This window comes from Periplaneta americana, chromosome 9 (assembly GCF_040183065.1).
Source record: "Periplaneta americana isolate PAMFEO1 chromosome 9, P.americana_PAMFEO1_priV1, whole genome shotgun sequence".
Taxonomy (NCBI): Eukaryota; Metazoa; Arthropoda; class Insecta; order Blattodea; family Blattidae; genus Periplaneta; species Periplaneta americana.
In genome coordinates this window covers 95,613,394-95,633,278 of record NC_091125.1, presented here as the reverse complement: position 1 = coordinate 95,633,278, position 19,885 = coordinate 95,613,394, and the positions used below count along the sequence as shown (strand labels likewise).

At 35.7% G+C, this 19,885-nt stretch overlaps 1 protein-coding gene across 2 annotated transcripts in view; it reads right to left on the bottom strand.

Moving 5' to 3' along the window:
• The window catches only part of LOC138706294 (uncharacterized), a 62,336-nt gene that overhangs the window by 22,455 nt on the left and 19,996 nt on the right, over nucleotides 1–19,885 (bottom strand). For both annotated transcript variants that reach the window (XM_069835407.1, XM_069835406.1), the window contains 8 exons: nucleotides 19,681–19,797; nucleotides 16,024–16,287; nucleotides 14,220–14,338; nucleotides 11,309–11,479; nucleotides 8,318–8,544; nucleotides 7,118–7,329; nucleotides 3,048–3,319; nucleotides 1,427–1,554 (listed from right to left, as the gene is read on the bottom strand). In XM_069835407.1, the coding sequence (XP_069691508.1) occupies nucleotides 1,427–1,554; nucleotides 3,048–3,319; nucleotides 7,118–7,329; nucleotides 8,318–8,544; nucleotides 11,309–11,479; nucleotides 14,220–14,338; nucleotides 16,024–16,287; nucleotides 19,681–19,770 (1,483 nt within the window). In that variant the 5' untranslated portion in view covers nucleotides 19,771–19,797. The remainder of the gene's footprint in view (nucleotides 1–1,426; nucleotides 1,555–3,047; nucleotides 3,320–7,117; nucleotides 7,330–8,317; nucleotides 8,545–11,308; nucleotides 11,480–14,219; nucleotides 14,339–16,023; nucleotides 16,288–19,680; nucleotides 19,798–19,885) is intronic.

Below are 19,885 nucleotides of genomic sequence, written 5' to 3'. Positions count from 1 at the left end.
GTTCTTAGGCTTAAGTTGGATTAAGATAGAGAGCACTGGCGCACCTTACCAAAAATCAGCTGTGAATATTCCCTTAAGAGATCACTAGGGTTCTCGTGACCTGATGGACTTCCTTTACCTTCACCATGCTAACTATGCTTGTGAATGCTTACTGTTGGTACAAATTTATGACGAAAATATAATCCATATCACAACAAAAACTGGGGTACTCCTTTGCAATATACATATATATTTACTAATGCGGTACTTGATTTACGTCATTCACTCATATGAATGCCAGTTATGTAGACCAATTTACCGACACAGTCGTAGCCCAGGATGCGCCATAGGAGGCTAGTCTACACTACACCCGCGATGAAATGATGATGGAGATTTGTTGGGATGCCACAGGGGAACTGGAGTGCCCAGAGAAAATCCCTGTGTTACCAACTACGGGCTTTCCCAACACAAGTTATAAATCGGAGGTACGCCCACAGGATTATAAGTTCAGCGCTCTAGCCACTAGACCACCATGGGAATAATGACACACAAAAGCACACACGTGCATGCAAACACGATATAATGTCATGTTGTTTACAACAATCAGCAATAATAAAAAAAATAGTTGCTACTTCGTAAGACGGGCAGGAAATTATTTTTGGCGCAGTCTGGCACACTTCTCACTAATTAATTGCTAACCACTTTGTGTCATAGGTCATGCTCATAACGTCATAAGTATATTTTACTTTCTTCAGTTATTGTTGCATTTACTTAGTTCGAAGTCAGCTAGAGGACGATTTACGCTTTGTAGTGGTGTTAGTGATTCTTTTGATTCTTTGAGAGGATGGGCATGGCATTGTGAATGTTTGTAATTAGGATAGTATAACAAAACGAAACACTTGGAAATACGACTAAAAGTGCAAGTGTTGACCAAACTAAGTGTGAAATAGTAAGAATGTGCACAGTCTAAAAATCATGTGCAAGTAATAAAAGATCAATTGTATAGAAATAATCCAAATACCATGCAAGAACTAAAAAATTGCATCTGGGAAAGCACTGTCTTCATTTCTTATAGGAAATTAGATCCAGTGATGTATCATTTCTTAAGCAGGGCCACAAATGTATGGAACAAGAAGACAGTTCTAGGATCTTTTTTTTCTTAGTTTGTGTGAGTAAGGTCGTTTTAACTTCTTATATTTAGTAATATTCTATATTAACAATAATTTTTGTTTTGTCAATTCACTAATAACATGCTCTCTCCATAACCAACGTCTACAAGTGTGTCAGCCCGACAGCCATGTAGCTGCTTTCGTGATTGGGAGATTAATTCCTATATGTTAAGTGTTTGCTAGAAATGATTAGCGACGTCTGGAAGCTCTATTGTAATGCCACACAAACTCCGCAAATAGTAGCAAGAATGCAGCTGCAATGCCAGTTGCAAGTATACCCAAAGCTGACATGACATGTCCAATTCCGGCACTGGAATATCCTGGTCCATTGCCACAAGGTGTTGGAGTAACCATACTTTGTTGTAGACTCAGTTGGAGAAGTCCAGTTTCCTGCAGCCTTAATAACCTATAGGCAAATGTTCAATATTATAAATTTTCTCTTTACATAATAAAAACGGATGTCATGTAGATAATACATACTTTCACATACAGTATGTTCTACGTATTTCGTAAAAATCAGTTCTTTATCGTATTATGAGTAATATTCTCCTGTTTGCAATTTTATTTTCTCGAACTGTCATTCAAAAGATATAAACAAACTAAAATGTATATTGTTCACTCCTATTAAACAAACTTTCATTTCCGTACTGCACACAAAAGACATTTTACATAATCTTAAAAAGCAAAATATTTTACTTAATTTAAAAATTCAGCACAGAGAGAGGGAGAGAGAGCAAGAGCGGAAGTGGGGATGTAGTGTGTGTGTGTGTGTAGTGTTGACGTGAATATGTTACAAACTTCTAGTGATGGTAGACGAAGCCAGAAGATACAATTTTTCATAATACATATAATGAAACTGTGTCCGGAAACGTACCGGTACACTTGAACCACTAATGAAGCAATTAAGGTGAATTATGCGTCTGTATTATCCTCCTGCACAAGTATAACCTTTTGGCATGTCTGTTGGTTGGGTTGCCTACTGTTGAGGCTTTTGTGACTAACGAGCTGGCATTCGTGTTATATACACAGGAATGTTGGTAAGAAGAAAACATACAGGAACTCCCTCTCCTACTAGTTTCTGTATAATATGTTGTTAACTAATGCTCAGTTCTTGGCAATAAAGTCATTAACTCAATTACTCTCCAATATTTCTCACACACAGTATAAATATTTGTCTACTTAGAATCTGATTATAATCTCTTAATACTTTTTTAATATTTATAGCAATTTTCATAAACAGGAAAGAATATTAGAAGTGTGTGTTACAGTTATATGAAGAGCTATTTTAGTGACTATCAAAATTAATTGTTTCATCTTCTTTCTCAAAGATTAATCGGCACAATTAAATTAGATATCTCCCTCTTTATGATTGTACTAAATTTTTTTTTTTTTTTTTTTTTTTGCATGTAGTCCAGAAAACGAAATTGTATCTTCTTACCAAGTGCATAGTAAACTATTTAATTTATATACCTACATACGTTTCTTCAAAGGCAGTTTAGGAAAACAGACGCTAAATGGAAATATCATTTACAAGCTGATAAAATATCTTAATTGCTAAATGTGTAAAACATGTACGAAAGCATGTGCCAGCTTTATGATGGGTATTATGACGTAGATTTCTAATGTCTATTTTTAAAAAAGTTGCTCAATCAAGCTCACAACTTTCACTAGAAATACAGATATAATACTATAGCGTCGATGGGATTGGTGATAGCGAGATGGTATTTGGCGAGATGAGGCCGAGGATTCGCCATATATTACCTGACATTCGCCAACCAGGTAATCAGCCCAAGCTGGAATCGAACCCACGCCTGAGCGCAATTTCGGATCGACAGTTGTATTTTATCGTCTACTGGAAACTCATAATAAGATAAATTACTAGCTCAAAAGCAATCTTACCAGTAATTGAAGATATCTGCATATGGTGAGTTTTTGCGGACAGCCCATGCTTTCAGATGCTTAGTTCCAGAAACTGGTGATAGTGTTAACTGACAAGATTCATCTGCAGAAAGTCTTGTGGCCATAAAATGTTTCAGAGGATGTTCACTGGCCATGCCAACTTTGTTGTCATCTCTCAGTTGCATGAACATCTGTTCCAGGGAATGTATCTTATTTCGTTCTTTCTTTAATTGGATTGAGTATAACACATGTGCTGCAGGATCTGGCGAGTTCTGTCAGTCAACATACGCAGATAATTAGCGGATAACAAGCGAATTATATACATTATAATTACATCATAGGATATCAGGCTTTCAGTTTGATTTATTTGCATTGAATGTTTTTGTTTTCGAATCTATGTGCCATTGTTAAATTCAGGAGCTGATTTAGGGAAGAAATTTCTCCAGAAATTTAAAATCCCCTTCTCACCGAAGATTTAAAGTGCATCTAAATATTTTAGTTTAATTTTAAGCTATTTATGACAAATTTCACCTTATAAAAACAGACGTAAAAAAGTAGCGAATTCCTGGTTCTCAGTTATATAGTCCATCTTAAACAATAGCAGCTCTTCCATATCTCAGAATCTCTTTGCATTAACCTAAATTATTAAATTATAAATTTATACAACAACTTCATACAATCTAGCTATTAATCACGTTTTAGAGGAATTAAACGAAGACAGTATCTCACAGGACTACGGAATATTCTTCACTCGAGAAGCACCTCTGCTCACTGTTATGAGTGTCATCATAGGAAACTCTGAGGAGTCAGCGATCGAGCTTACTCTTCTAGCCTTTCGAAGATTTCATGAAATCGGACTAAGTGTCAACTCTGCTAAATGCAGTGGAATGTCCATAGTCAAAGGAAGGCTTAATCCGACATTGCTAACCATAGAAGATGAATGTAAGATAACCATCATTACAGAAGGAGAACAAATCAGCTACCGTACTTGGGCATCACGTATCAAGATTCCTTAATATTTGACTCAACTATGATTATGAAAAAACTTCATACACAACTAAGTACACTGACCTCTTCCTCTCTATTAAAAGGGGATAAAAAATCACAGTTCTAAATAATAAAATTCCATCTGTCTTTCTTTCATATATATCCGTTTATTACTTCTGAATTTAACAAAATACTAACTAAATTCTTACATGATGCTGACCAAATGATAAAAACTTTCCTTAAGGAAATATTACAGATGTACCGGATTCGGATAACATGATATATTCCGAGAAAAAATAAGCCTTAAACAGTAACTTTTGGTACTGGACCAGAATGATGTCTATGTACCGGTATCCATGTTATGGTATTTTGATTTATCACTGTCTACTAAGAATCAAAAACTTCCTGCAACAGCATATCAAGTCTAAATGATGAAAAATGTTCTGAAGATAACTAAATGAATAGCTGATGATGTTTCACTTCATTACAGTGAATTTTTTTCTGAATAATTGAATTGGTTAATGAAAGAATTTATGAATCCTATAGATTCAAAATCCCCTATATTCACTTCACAAATTAAAGGATTCTGACAGTAACTGGTGGCAATCCGAGGGAATTTTCAACCAAACTATATAAATCAGAATTCATTCTTAGCAAGCAGCATGTGGGCATATTTCAGTTCTGAACAAGCCACCAGCGTAGCTCAATCGGCTAAGGCAATTTCCTGCCGATCTGGAGCTGCACTTGGGTGCAGGTTCGATCCCTGCTTGAGCTGATTACCTGGTTGGATTTTTTCCGAGGTTTTCTCCAACCGTAAGGCAAATGTCAGGCAATCTATGACGAATCCTCGGCCATCACCAATCTCACCGACGCTAAATAACCTCGTAGTTGATACAGCGTCGTTAAATAACCAAGCAAAAAAAAGTTCTGCAAAAATGATCTTTAGGGGGTTTTGAATCTAGAGGATTCTTATTACCTGCACGTAAATAATTCTTGTAATTCGTAATCTGTGGTGTGATAGCTCATGGATGACCAATCAGGATAATTTTCCCTCAACTTCATCCAAAAACAGATTGTGGTTGTGTCGCAACCTGTATTCTTTTACCAATATTATATTCGAACTCCCGCACCTACCTGTTTTTCATACAGCACACTATTCAACATCATCCCAGCACATGCAATTGCTCAAACATGACTATTGTCTATTCTTGTTCGAGATATATTTTAGAGAAATTATGCTTGTGAGTATAAATAATCTCATTGAAAAGTAACAAATCTATCATCCGACATAAAAAGCAAAATTACAAGCTATATAGTTCTGCAGATAGAAATATAAAAATTTGCTTTTATAGGGGCCCAGTTCTAAATATATTTGAGTAAACATCTGACAGACCTTTTAATTTGTGACAACACGAATCTGTCACATACACTGTTTTGTATATAGCCTATTGGCACTCATGATCGATTTTCTTGGGGGTTCAAATAATTCGGAAAAATTAATTGTATTTTTTTTGCATTATTAAACTTATCTTAAATACACTGCACAATTGCAGTTTTGGAATGCGGAATGTATAGGACATAGGTAGGGGTATGATTTTTTTGAATTAACGAAAAATGCGAAAGGTTTGAAAACATTCGTAAATCTCATGAAGGTAATCAAGAAAATAAACAGCATTTTAACCGCGAAATGTAATGATTTCAACGAAATAGCCCCATAGTTAATAAATTACCAGTAGTAACTTACTTGAAAACATTTTTTTTTTCACGAAATACTCTCGGAAAACAAACTGATAATCCTTTAAAAAAATGAAATAAAAAATTGAATTTGGCTGTCTTCTGAAGTTTTACGTCAGCTGTAAACAACAATCCTACTCAGTCTTTACAGAGACCAAAGAATTTGCATATAGGCACGAGTCCTAATTTACAAGCTCTTTGGATCAAACAAGGGTTCAATGATGTCTTATTACTCCACGGAGTAATAGACATCATTGCGAAGATTACAACAGTTTTGCTTCAGTATGTCTTTGAGTGCTGTGGTTTTCTGTCTTAAATATCGATAGTAAGAGAGGATTTTCGACATACTAAGATATTTTATCTGATTGTCGAGTTTGTTTATCATGTTCAAATGCTGAAACTATTCTCAGCTAACTCATATTTTCACGAAATATTAATCCAAACCATATTTCCATGCAATATTAACCGAAATCATAATCAAATAAGCACAGAAATAGATGTAAAATAATCCTTACAAAATCATATCCCTAGCTACAAAGATGAAAACGAGAGAGAGGGACTGAATAGAAGTTCGTTGTAGTGATTTCACTGTTTATAACCACCGTATAACCGCCATATACACCCCCTCACTCCCTCCCTGAAACCACTCGTTAGAGTGTTCAATCCCACTTTTAGCAATTCCTACTTGGCAAGTAACTTGCACATCGATATGAGCAGAATTGATATGCAGATTACTAAATATATATTCTCGGTTTTACGAGGAAAGTGAATAAGATTTTTTAAAAAGAAAATTATAGGGGTAACTGATTAAATTGCGATCTTACTCGTGTTAATTATGTAAGCATGTGTGGCTTACAGCTGTTTCGGTGCTACACATCTAGCACACATCACTCACCCTACAGAACTAGAAGAAATCATAACACGTACCAACGAAATAAAATCCAACATCAGCCACAAAATAAAGAAACGACACAATACCAAGATAGCAAAACTAAAAACACAACCGAAACAGCTGTAAGCCGCACATGCTTACATAATTAACACGAGTAAGATCGCAATTTAATCAATTATTTATATTCAAGTGTTAAAAGTAGTGTACGAAAGATTCAACATGAATTATAGGGGGTTTCAATGAACCACTGAACACATAGCACCTGATGTAACCTATCTATGGTTAGATGTTGAGAGTATTCTGTAACAGGGACTCACCCGCAAATAGAACTGCACGTGTAAAGGTAGCTGTAAAATGACTAAAATACGGTAAAAATGGCCTACTCATAGTTGAAGAATGTTATAAAGGATCGTTTATTTGCCCAGTCTTCTTTAACTATTAAGAAGTAAAATCTTACGATGAAGAAGTCTGGCAGAAGACCATCCCAGGAAGCTGAAAATTCAGTGCCCAGTTTAGCAACATCAGAAAGTTGGAGATGGGTATCCTGTCCTTGAACTGCTAGAAGAGATGTTACTCCAGCAGCAAACCAAGTGTATAGAAGGTATGATGCTAGATACCCAATAATAAAGACAGCCTTGCAACTTAGTCCTTGTGGCTCCTTGCTGAAACCTGCGAAGAAATCATTATATATACAGTGTATAAGACAAAATGCTATCAAAGGTTAAAGTTGATATGGGATAGAGATATGAAGGGGTGAGACTGAGATAGTTCAAAGCCACACTTTTACCAAAAAGTTTTTTGTGCGAGTTCATTTCTTATACATATGGGGAAGCTACTAGTAAAATATTATAAAATTTACTCAACAAATAACAGAAATACGCACTGAAGAAATTATGATATTGCACCTAATAGCATTGGATTCTAAACTTTCAATACACTCTCCTGTAAAGTCTGTCTTTGTGGCTTAGGATTGTATCATTCTTAACCTTCATATAATTATTTTTCCATTAAGCAATACATGTCTGATCATAAGTAATTTGCATGTTGCGTCTTTCAACCTTGGCAGTTATGAAGGTCAATAGAGTACATAGAGGATGTCACTTTAGAAGTTTTAGTGCCATATATTTTCCTATGATGAAATTTATAGTATACTATGTGAAGTGAAGATGACCTCTACTGCACATGTAATTTCAGTACAATGGCTCTCTTGCCTACTCTGGCATCATTACAAAGAATGTTCTCAACACAATGTTGGAAACAAACGCACTCCACACAACAGTTCCGTCCCATGGCTGTCATGCACACTTGATTAAAGTCTGTTGGATTTTTTTCTGAGATAATTTAAAGACTTTGGTATACAGATTGCCAGTCGAAAGACTAGAAGATCTTATGCAGCAATTCATTGCAAGCATTTTTAAAAGAGCCCAACTGTTTCCACGTAAGTGTTGCATGTTATGTGCCGACATTAAAGGTCTCCAATTTAAACAGTTTCCTTAAATAAAATTTCATTCCTGTTATAATTATTGTTATCTTCTTCTCACATAATAATAATAATAATAATAATAATAATAATAATAATAATAATAATAATAATAATAATAACAACAATCAGCTGTCATGTAAACAAACAACACTGACCATCCATGGAATTACATACCTTGCTGACAAGTTGCAGCTACTGCCCAGAGTGTGATCTCCACCCACGTCCATGCTTTGGTCTGACTTTTCTGAAACTTCGATGTCTGTAGTGAAGCTATGCGGAAGCTAGCAGCCAGCAGTACAAGTGCTATCACGAGACACACCAGCCACAGGGAACCAGTGAACGTCAGAACGAATACATCTTGCGTGAGGGGCAAACCTGCTGCTCTGTACACGAGCATACGCCTGAACAATGATGATTAAATTGAACAAAAATGTACAGTGTGGACGGGAAGTAACTAGGTATTATTAAATGGCTATAGCATTTTTAATATCAATAGGACATCTATACTCCGTGCTTCAATCTGATTGCTTTCCTTACTTACTAAACTCCCTCTCATAAGTTAGGGCCCAACTATCCAGGACGTGATTAATGTTAGATTCTCTCTCTATCCTGTGATGGATTATTGACTCCTGTGCACTTCCAAGATATGCTATAGGGGAAGTTGCCCTATTATCGGTCAGACCATAATACCGGTCACCAGGTAGTTACACATTTATAAGCAATATAGGAAAAGCAATCCGTTATGAAGTGGTAGCCGGTGACAAAGGAACTTGGTTCCTCGCATAGGGTTCAGTGTTTGCCTCGCCAGTCTGGAGGAAACCTTTGTGAAGTAAGCACCACGTGGTTTTTGTATTACACTGTTAACGTTTGGACCATTACTGATTGTGTTTAGGTGAGTTGTTCTTATCTATTATATTTTATTATATACTTAACATACCTAAGCAATGATTTAATGTGTTTACATTACGAAAAATTTTGTTATATATAATTCATTTGTCATTATCTTTATAACCCTTTTCTTGCCCTAGTGCCTGTCACTATGTCTGTTCCTAATACCTGCCATGCAGAAAGTCTCGTAACAACTGTAGTAAACTTATTGTACATTTCAGGGATTATTGTCAAGATGGCAGCAACCAGGAAAGGAAAATGGGATGAAAAAACATGAAAATGGTGTTGATGGTATGATGGCGGGAAAATTGACTTTGAGGGAAGCAGCAGGTCGCTTCTCTGTCCCTAGAAGCACTTTGAGTAACCGTGTATGTCCCCTTAAAAAGGGGAAATGCATTCAAATTGCACCCTCAATGGGAAGGTTTAAACAAACCTTTGATGATGAACTAGAGGGCGAAGTTGTTTCGTATCTCAAATATCTTGATAGCTGTTTCTTGCCTGTAAATAAAACTGAATTCCTAAAGCTAGCCTATGCTCTGGCTGAGTATTTCAAATTGCCCAACCGATTCAATAAAATAAAGAAAACTGCAGGGAACAAGTTTTATCGAGGATTTATAAAGCAGCATCCCGAATTTTCTTTGCGTTGTGCCCAGTCAACAAGCCTGCAGAGAGTTCAAGGCTTTAACAAGGAACAAGTAGATGCTTTTTTTGACAAATTAGAAGAACTTATGGATAAGTACTCATTCCCTCCAAACAAGATATTCAATTGCGACGAGACGAGTGTCAGTGTTGTACATTCAAATTCTCAGAAAATGTTGTCCATTAAGGGTAAAAAAACAAGTAAGCAAGCTAACATCAGGTGAACGGGCCAGGAATATCACAGTGATGCTTTGCATCAATGCTGCTGGTGACCAATTCATCCAGCCTTTATTTGTATTTCCGAGAATTCGAATGAATCCACAGCTGATGAAAGATGCACCAGATGATAGCATTTTTGAAGCTCAAGAAAGCGGCTGGATTTCGGTTTCAGGATTTATTAAATGGCTGAAGGCTTTCATTGAGAGAGTAAATCCTACAGAGCAAACTCCAGTTCTGCTCATCTTAGATGGCCATAGTACACACAAAGATCTTCAAGCTATTCTTCTCGCCAAAAGCATCACGTCCATATGTTGAGCCTTCCCCCACATACAACACACAAACTCCAGCCTCTGGATCATGAAGTCATGAGGCCTTTCAAATCTGCATACAATGCAGCTTGTGAAGAGTGGATGAGCAAGTATGGAAAACTGGGATTGAAAATCACTGACAAAGACATCTGCGGATTGGTAGGAACTGCGTTCACCAAAATATGCAGGATGGAATTGGCAAAGTCAGGATTCCAATGTACAGGGATATATCCCTCAACAGGAATATTTTTTGAGAATTGGATTTCCTACAAGCGTCAAACACAAGAAAAGTGGCAGAGGGAGGTGAACATGGCAAACCCTCAGCTGAGTCTTCAGATTTCAATGTCGACTCTTTGCCAGAGTCATCACAGACACTTCCGAAAAATCCAGTGGTTGACATGGCTGTTCCTTCGACGTCTAGATCTACAGACTTCCAGAAGGCCATAACTAAGGTCTCTCCTGTATCTGATGACCAAATAGCGTTGTGTGGAAAAAATGACCCTAAGAAGAAGGCAATTTCAGGCGGTAGGCCTACCAAACGTAAACTTCAGCTTGGGAATGAAAATGAAGTCAACAAAAAAGACAAAAATGGTACCGAGGAAACTGAATGCATTATTTGTGGCGAATCTTTTGAGGAGGATTGGGTGCAGTGTTGCAAGTGTTGTCGTTGGGCTCTTGTAGGTTGTGCAGACAGTGACCAAATAGGCTATTTTGTATGTGAGAATTGCAAGAAATGACTAAGAGTGATACATATCAAGAGAATAGACATAATTGTATTATTTTCATTTAAATTTTGTGTAACTCTTCAGTCATACCTTTGTTTTTCCATGTAAACCAACGTGACCGGTACTGGGAACAGTTTTTTGAAAGTCATTATCTCAACAGTTTAGGAAACACTAAATCATGGGTAATTAAACGTAAGTTATTTGATACAATTCTTGTACTGACTTATTTTTCATGTTATCCCGTATCTTAGATTTCAATTTTGTTTAAATTCATTAACAGATTTACCTCAAATAATTATAAAGGCTTAAGTGACCGTTACTAGGGCAACCTCCCCTATAGCCTCCTTTAGTAACTAGGCTATGGCTGATAAATTGGTGTCCAGTACCTACTGTGAAGAGTGGGATGAAGGAAATATGCTGCAGCACTTCTCTCAGCAGTTACTGTAGGATGACAAAGCACGAGATCAACTTCATTTTCTGCCAGCAGTCCGAACAATCCAACCCAGACTCCCTCATCATCTTGTGCTCCCCAGGTGTCACTTCCTACAAACTCAACTCTGGAAAAAAATTAAGATACCAGTACCGTACTAATACTGGTATCACAATTCTCCAGCCTTATCAATATAAATAATACCGTAATTTACGAATAAAATTGTAGTACTCAGAAATCTGAATTACAGTAGATCTATTGTCAGGGTGTAACGTGCAAGAAGTACTGGTATGGAATATACTCATTTTTTCATAGACACTTTTTGGGAAAAGATAATTGTAATAGATCTCATTCCATAAGAATTGCGCAGAGTACATATATAACCATAGACGAACAGAATTAAACCTAATAAAATTACATCTCATAGGCAGAATTATGGGGGGGGCACTGCCCCCCCCCCCCAAACTTATCTTAATTTTTTTTCTACTAACGTTAGAAAATATTGAATTCAAAAGATCCTTTTTTGCTTTTGTTTATGATTAAGTTTCTGTTCTTAAATTGATTAATTAATGTCTTCAGATCATGTGTCTGGACTATATTTATTTTAAATTTCTGAATGTATAAGAATTTCTATACCTTATTTGAGGATTGGAAGCACTGTAATGTTTCTTTTGTAACAGCCTGTACAAGCCTGCAGGTTTTCAGGTCACCACTTGGAGAAATATGAAAAACATAATGCACAACAATGCAGAAAAAAGAAAAGTGATCCCGGTATTATGTGTAAACGTAAAGACGAGATTAAATAAAATAATTCGAGTTTGCAATTCATAATTATGATATCTTCAGGAAGGTAAACTTTATATTCAAAAGTTTCTGTTAGCACTGTTACGAAGTTTTATTGATGTATGCATGTGTTTCTGTACGAGAGAGAAAAAGAGGGAGATTGTTTTAAGTTATGCTCTACCCATATTATAATTTGTAGTAAACTTACAGTTCAAGCCTTATACAACTCGGCCCGAAACATCGCGGAAGTGGATGTAACACTGTAAGAAACATGCCCTCGAAAATACCTTTATTAAATAATCATATTCCGATATACTGCACCATGGTCAAGCTATAACGGGGGGAAGGAGGTACGGTAAATGATGTTCCCCATAAACTCGTTATATGGGGATTCTATGGTTTTGCTTTGCCCCCCAAGGAAACGGTTCTTTCTCCGCCTATGTTCCATCTGAAATATCAAATTTCGGCATATAAGACACATTGTTTTTAGGTGTATTTTTTTTTAAGAAAATACAGTGAATTATGGTAAAATACACATAGTTGCAATAGGACAAGTACTCTGTTAAGATGGCTTTGAATTTCCAGTACACACTCGTAAAAATTTGTACAATCAAACGTGTTTCCCCAAAACCATGGTTCAAATGAGGATGGCAATGTTACTTCTTTATTTAGCTTTCAATATAATTACAATTGATAAGAATGTTATACAATTAACTCTTAACTATTCAATAATACGTATTCGCAGTATTACCAGATCTAAAATAAAAATTAATTCATCTTTTATAACACCAAATGAATTACATTTTATGTACTGTACCGTTACTCTGTCACTATAAGCAATAATTGTAACTAGACTACACTAATACAAGACAGTTTAATGAAATACCGTACTCGTAAATATGCGATTCAAAGTTGTAATACTTAAATACAGCCTATAATGCTGCTTTATAAGATTTTTTTAAGAGGATACCAGTATTGAAATATCACAATATAGTTAGCTAGAGTATAAATTATTTTTAATTTATCTACTGTAAATATTGTGATTGAATCCGATAAAAAATTATTCATTCTTTTCTCGTTGACTAGAGAAAAATTCGCCAACCAGCGCACAGTTAGGAAACACTGTTCTAGAGAAGTTAATGATGATACAGCAGTAGCGGAATGTATACAGCAAAAGAAATCGAAGTTTTCGGAAGAAACCTAGCTTGTAGGTGATTTGTCAACTTAAAATCCCGTAAGGTCTGTCCAGAGACAGATTCATGGGTGAAAAGGAGAGAAAATTCCTCTCTTCAGAGAAAAGTAGGCTAAATTCGCCCCTGTAAATTATTATGATGAAATACCATTAAGTATTAAATTTTTCCTATAATCAGAAAATACGGTATATTATTTTTATGGGCAATAATCACTAGGTATATAATTCATATAATAATTATCAATTTTAACATAATAGTTCAATTCAATGATTTATATATTTGTCCTGCATTTTAGGAACTATCTGTCCCGAACTATTTAGTGTACAGAAGAAGGTCATATAAAAATTACAGTTCTAAGATAAATAAAGATATAAATCTTCTAGACTTAACTCCCATTAGTTTAATGCTTCTTTATATTTTATTCTTTGCAATTTAATGTAGTGCTAATTTTATATGTATTTAATTTTTTATCAGAAAATATTAGATCTATATTTTTAAATATCTATTTCATAATGAAATTTGCTGAAGCTATGAAGAATTTCAGTAGCATATGAACAAGACTGAACATACTGGTAAATGTAATTTAGAGTGCAGAGAACAGAATTTTTGTGAATTGAACATAGTTCTTTCTATTTCATGACCTATTTTTTAAATTCTCTCTGTGACTCTATATTTCCACACAACCTTTTGGGAGAAAACGTACAAACTCAACACTAAACCTACCTTTTGGTAAGAAGTCGTTGGCTAATTCACTACGCCTATAACTATAGCCTACCGAAACTTATGCTAACAAAAAAAATAAGCCCCATGTTTTAAAATGAATTAGCTACAGTCAGAAAAAAATAAACTTCGCTGTATGAGTGATATTATGTAATGAATAATAATGGTTACTTAAATTGCAGCAAGTCCATAAGCACATGCAGGATGTGTGCACTGTAACCCTGCACTGCAACAATACGACCCTTCTTGTCCTGTTCCACTCTACAATCATATCCATAGTCTGACTTTCCCTGAAAAAGAAATAGATAATAAATTCGTGGTATGTTTATTACACTAACATATAATAATCCATGACACAACAGCACTTAAAGGACCAAGGCCGACCAGCTGACTGCTGACATTTACATGTTTCAGCAGAGGTGAAAGATCATTCAACCAGTACGGGGATAACGTGTGATCAGTACGATGATGGGGAGGCCGTTATAGGTGGTTTTCGCCACCTAGCATAGCTCCCAAATTCATCATGATGCTAGGTAGACATCAGTCCCATACACTTGCCGAAATTTCTTGACAGTTATTTTCTCTGTGGTCACTTGGTAAGCTTGTACAGTGAAGTATAAGAAATTCGGCGATTAAAAGAAGATGTAATTACAGTTATAGTTTTACAAAAGAATGTGTGTCGTCATACCTAAAGATTTTGTCATGATAACACATATTCTTTTGGAAACAACGGATTGACAAAAAAAGTAAAGATTTTAGGTTTAATTTTATGCATATTAATAATTAATATTTTTTAAAAGGCCTTTAAGTTTATTTTAAACTAGTATCCTTCGATGCTATGAGAAAAGATACTGTGGCGGGAGGCCGGAATATGCTGGCCGCGTCGGGGAATGGTGCACAGGAAGGTGCAGGGGGAAGCGAAGCTCGAGCTTCGGTGGACGCTTGGCATGACGCGGAGTGAGGGGGAAAAAAAAAGACTACAACGCTGAGCGGCGAAAGCAGGGGAAACATATGGAAACAGATTGTTATGGAGGCCAAGAAGTTTCGCGACGCAGAACATTCTAGACAATCGTGATAAATAAATATAACACATGAGAGATAGTCAGTCTACACTTGAGTCTTCGAGCGAGTAAGGAAGCCAGCCTTCGAGACTGGGGTTCGACGTGAGGAGGACCGCAACTGTGGCAGCGACCAGGCGAGGATCTGAGTTCGACGTGCAGTGAACTTGAGTGGGTCCGTAACTGTGGCAGTATCCAGGCGAGTGCGACATATCCGGAGGCTTGGGTTCGAAATGCAGGGAACAGCATCCGGAAGGCGTGGGTTCGATGTGTAGTGAACTGTATCTGGAAGTCTTGGGTTCGACGTACAGTGAACTTGAGTGAATAAGCTGGAAGATCTAGCCAAGGCGAACGAACTGTGAACTGAGAACTGACAGTTTTGTTTTGTACATAGTACTTTGTGAAATTAGGAGTACATTGTTGTTTTTCTCAATAATACATGTGAATTGTCATTGTCGTTCTGTGCAGTGCAATACTGTGTTGCTGTGTTGAGTGGAATACCCATTGTTGACGGGTGTGTAGTTAAAGTTACCACTAAAAGTCACAGTATTGTTGTAATAAAAGTTACAATACAATGGGTTGTATAAGCTCATAGTTGTGTGTTATAGTCTTCTGTTGCACTATATCCACACTTTAAACATCTGGAACCATGTACGCTGTATAGAAAGAAAAGCCCTACAATTTAAAATTAAATTTAGATCCCAGTAATGGATAAAATACTATATAACACAGAGAGTAAACATATTTTATGCACTTGTGGAAATTACCAAACCCTCGGGTGCTAAACTTTCCAGTTGTGGATAAAATCTAATTTTACTCTCTTACACTGTAAGGTACGATAGCCTACTATTAGAATCATCAATGTTTGCTGACCTTCAGTATCGAATATTAGAAGCTTAATTATATTGCTTACTCACCACAAGCACCCCAACTCTCAGAGTGATGCCAGAAAGATTATGTGATCGGAAGAGTAATCTGTCCATGTAAGAGGGAAAATGTGAAGACATTTCCCAACTACTTGTCTTTGATGAGATATAATGCCATTGAACATTATTCTTCAAACATAAAGGAGCATCTTCCCCTAATTTATAAACATCCCATATGACACCTCTCACTTCAGTCCCCTCTTCAGTAAGTGTACACAAGAAGTCAACTGCATTTACATCACTGTCAACACCAACCTGGAAAAAAAAAAATAATAATAATGTACTAAACATATAATTAAAAAGTTCGCATTTGTATAATTTATTTATGGACAGCATCAAGCATCACGAATACATAAATAATTTTGTCTTTATTTCTAAAAAGCGAAAAGAAAATCTGGATTCAAGCAGTATTTCAATAAAATCCAGGACGGAAGTAGGCGAAAAGAAATGGAGATTTCAAGTAGAAACTGTGATGGAAAAGACGATCATAGTGCGTTGTATATGGAAGGATGAGGAAAATTTCTCGCCAATACAAAAAGCATACTCCTAACTGCTCATGCATTGCTAATCCCAGTCAGGAACGATAATTTCTCTCCTACTGCAATTTTTAGAAACAAACTTAAGAATATGTATACTCTTAGCATGCAGGCTTTCACGGCCGGTGTCTAGTTGAAACAGAGCTTTCGGGCTAAGATGCCATGGTCTACTGGTGCAGATGTTACCATACCAGACGTTTCGTCTACTACTGCGGCAGACATCTTCAGTGGGTAGGTATCCTCGGTCGAAGTCTTCTGCTAGGGATCTTCAACCGAGGATATCTAACCACTGAAGATGTTTGCCGCAGTAGTAGACGAAACGTCTCGTAACATCTGCACCAGTAGACCACGGCATCTTAGCCCGAAAGCTCCGTTTCAATATGTATACTTTCAGATATACAGTATAGTAATGGTAATAGTAGTTATCATCTCATCATTAGTTTAATGGATTTATGTTCCAACATAAATGCAGCTGAAAATTTCGAATTTTAAAAGAAGATATCTTGGGATGCTCTTTTAAACTAAATAAAATTATTAGAGTTTTTACTTGATAATGGTACATGTACGATATTATGACATTGTTTAAAATTCTGCCTGCAAGTCACACTTTCCCGGTCACTTTGGGGAAGTGTAACCTATGGCATACATAGAAACATTCACACTCTTTTCCAGATCCTGACTTCGAGAAGGGATGTCTTCTCATGAAGGATGCGTTGGTCGAAATTGACTCCATACTGTTAAATGAAATGTGATTTGTCTTGTAAAGTGTTACATCTGTTCTTGTGGTTGTTATTTGTTACTGTTAAAATGATTTATAATCAATGTTGAAATTTTGTATATTGTATTTTAGTTAATGTACTATGTTATATTTTAATTATGTTGTATCTTAGTAATTATGTATTACTTTTGACATGTCCCATATCATGTATGTGATTAGTTGGACGCAATAAATGAATATGAATATGAATATGAACACAGTACTAATCTGCTTGTGGAAACAAATGCACGGTGACTAATCCAGTCAGTCTATTTGTTTCTTTTATTTTCTTTTTCAGAATTTAATTACCGCAGTCATTTTGAAGACAGATTTTTTCCTCCCATGGGAAATCCTAAATTCTTAAAAAGCCCGCCATCGGCCCTATCCTGAGAAAAATTAATCCAGTCTCTACCATCATATCCCATCTCCCTCAAATCCATTTTAATATTGTCCTCCCACCTATGTATCGGCCTCCCCAAAGGTCTTTTTCCCTCCAGCCTTCCAAATAACACTTTATATGCATTTCTGGATTCGCTCATATGTGCTACATGCCCTACCCATCTCAAACATCTGGATTTAATGTTCCTACTTATGTCAGGTGAAGAATACAATGCATGCAGTTCTGCGTTGTGTAACTTTCTCCATTTTCCTGTAACTTCATCCCTCTTAGCCCCAAATATTTTCCTAAGCACCTTATTCTCAAACACCCTTAATCTCTGTTCCTCTCTCAAAGTGAGATTTCAAGTTTCACAACCATACAGAACAACCGGTAATATAACTGTTTTATAAATTCTAACTTTAAGCTTTTTTGAGAGCAGACTGGATGACAAAAGCTTTTCAACCGAATAATAACAGGTATTTCCCATATTTATTTTGCGTTTAATTTCCTCCCGAGTGTCATTTATGTTTGTTACTGTTGCTTCAAGATATTTGAATTTTTCCACCTTAGACAGACACTAATAATGAATATTAAGTAAAACAGAGTTCTAATATGGAAATAACATAGCTATTATTTATGTCTTGAAAAACACTTTCATACAGTTACGGTAGATAAAAAAGGCTGAAAAAATACTTAAGACTTCAGAAATAGTACGTGTAAGAAAGATGTATATGAATCTGAACAGTGATCGTAATTTCAATGTACTCACAATATGTACAAAAAAAAAAGGAAGTGAAAAATATGAACAAAAATTAAAACTGTAACAATTATTTAATAAAGAATTCAAAGAATGAAAAATGTATGTTACATGGATATTTAAACTAACGACATATACATAGATTACACTTATCTCAGGTGCTCAGATTACACTTTCTCCAAACACAATATAAAATTTAAGTATAACTCATATTTGGAAACAAGATAACAGTAGGCCTACAACATTATATTTCCTATTTAAGGTATCTTTTTTGACCAAAAATATAAAATACTATTTTCTGTAACTTTTTTAGTGTCCACAGAATTCCAAAAATTACGTGATAAACTTGATACCGCTACTCTGTTTAAAATGTAACATTTCAACAATGCACAGAATTTATTGTTTTAGAATAGCTTTTCAATCTAACGGAAGTTGTAACTTTGTAAATGAAACTATGCACTATAATATCAACAACATAGCACTGATTAAAATTTTCTATCTCAGTTTGAAGTACCGGTACGATAACATTTTGCATTTGGCATCACATTAACCCCTATATTTCGCTTACTGCCCTTGACTCACATCTTATTTCAAAACCATAATTTTTTAAAATCACATAGTACCGGTATTTAAAAACTTGTTTTTATTTCTGCATTATAGAGACATCAGCAATAAAATTAATAACAAAGGATGTTAATTTTGAACGACGTTTTAAATTAAAATTCATATAACTTATGTATATTCTAAGAAGTATTTTATGCACAGTACCGGTATCTGTGTTTTAGAATTCAACAATAAAGTTACAATTTTTATTCTAACAATTAAATATTTAGGAATTTTTAACAAAATATAGCTACAAGTTGCCATATCCAACAGAAAAGAGAGAAAGGGAAAGACATCTCCCATTTGGAAAATAAGAAACCACACAGTGAAGACAGTGCTGGGACAGGTTTTCTCGGGATATTTCTGTTTCCCTTACCATCGTTTCACTATTTCGCCATAATTCGAAATAATCCTCATCAGTGGTGCAGAACGCAATGGAAAACTACCACAACGTATCACCTTTTCGAAAGACAAACACCTCAGAAAGTATTTTGCAAACGTTCCATGGAGAAAATAGAAGCATATTGCACTCACATCCTAGTCTACAGTGTGTAACACATTGGGAGATACAAAAAAAATAAGCTATGAGTTTAAGAACTTGGTGCTCAGCACTCACCTGCAGACCAGTAAGCTTCTTAGCAGTCAGATTTCTTGCTTGTTCAATTTCATGTCCATTTGCCAACACAAGTAGCCACCATGAAAACATTTTAGTTAATAATCCACTATGATTAGCCTAGAAGAAAAAGTTAACCAAACCTTTCTTAGTTATTTTCTCGACCACATAAAAATAGGAATATATACCTATATGAAGAAAGTAGGAA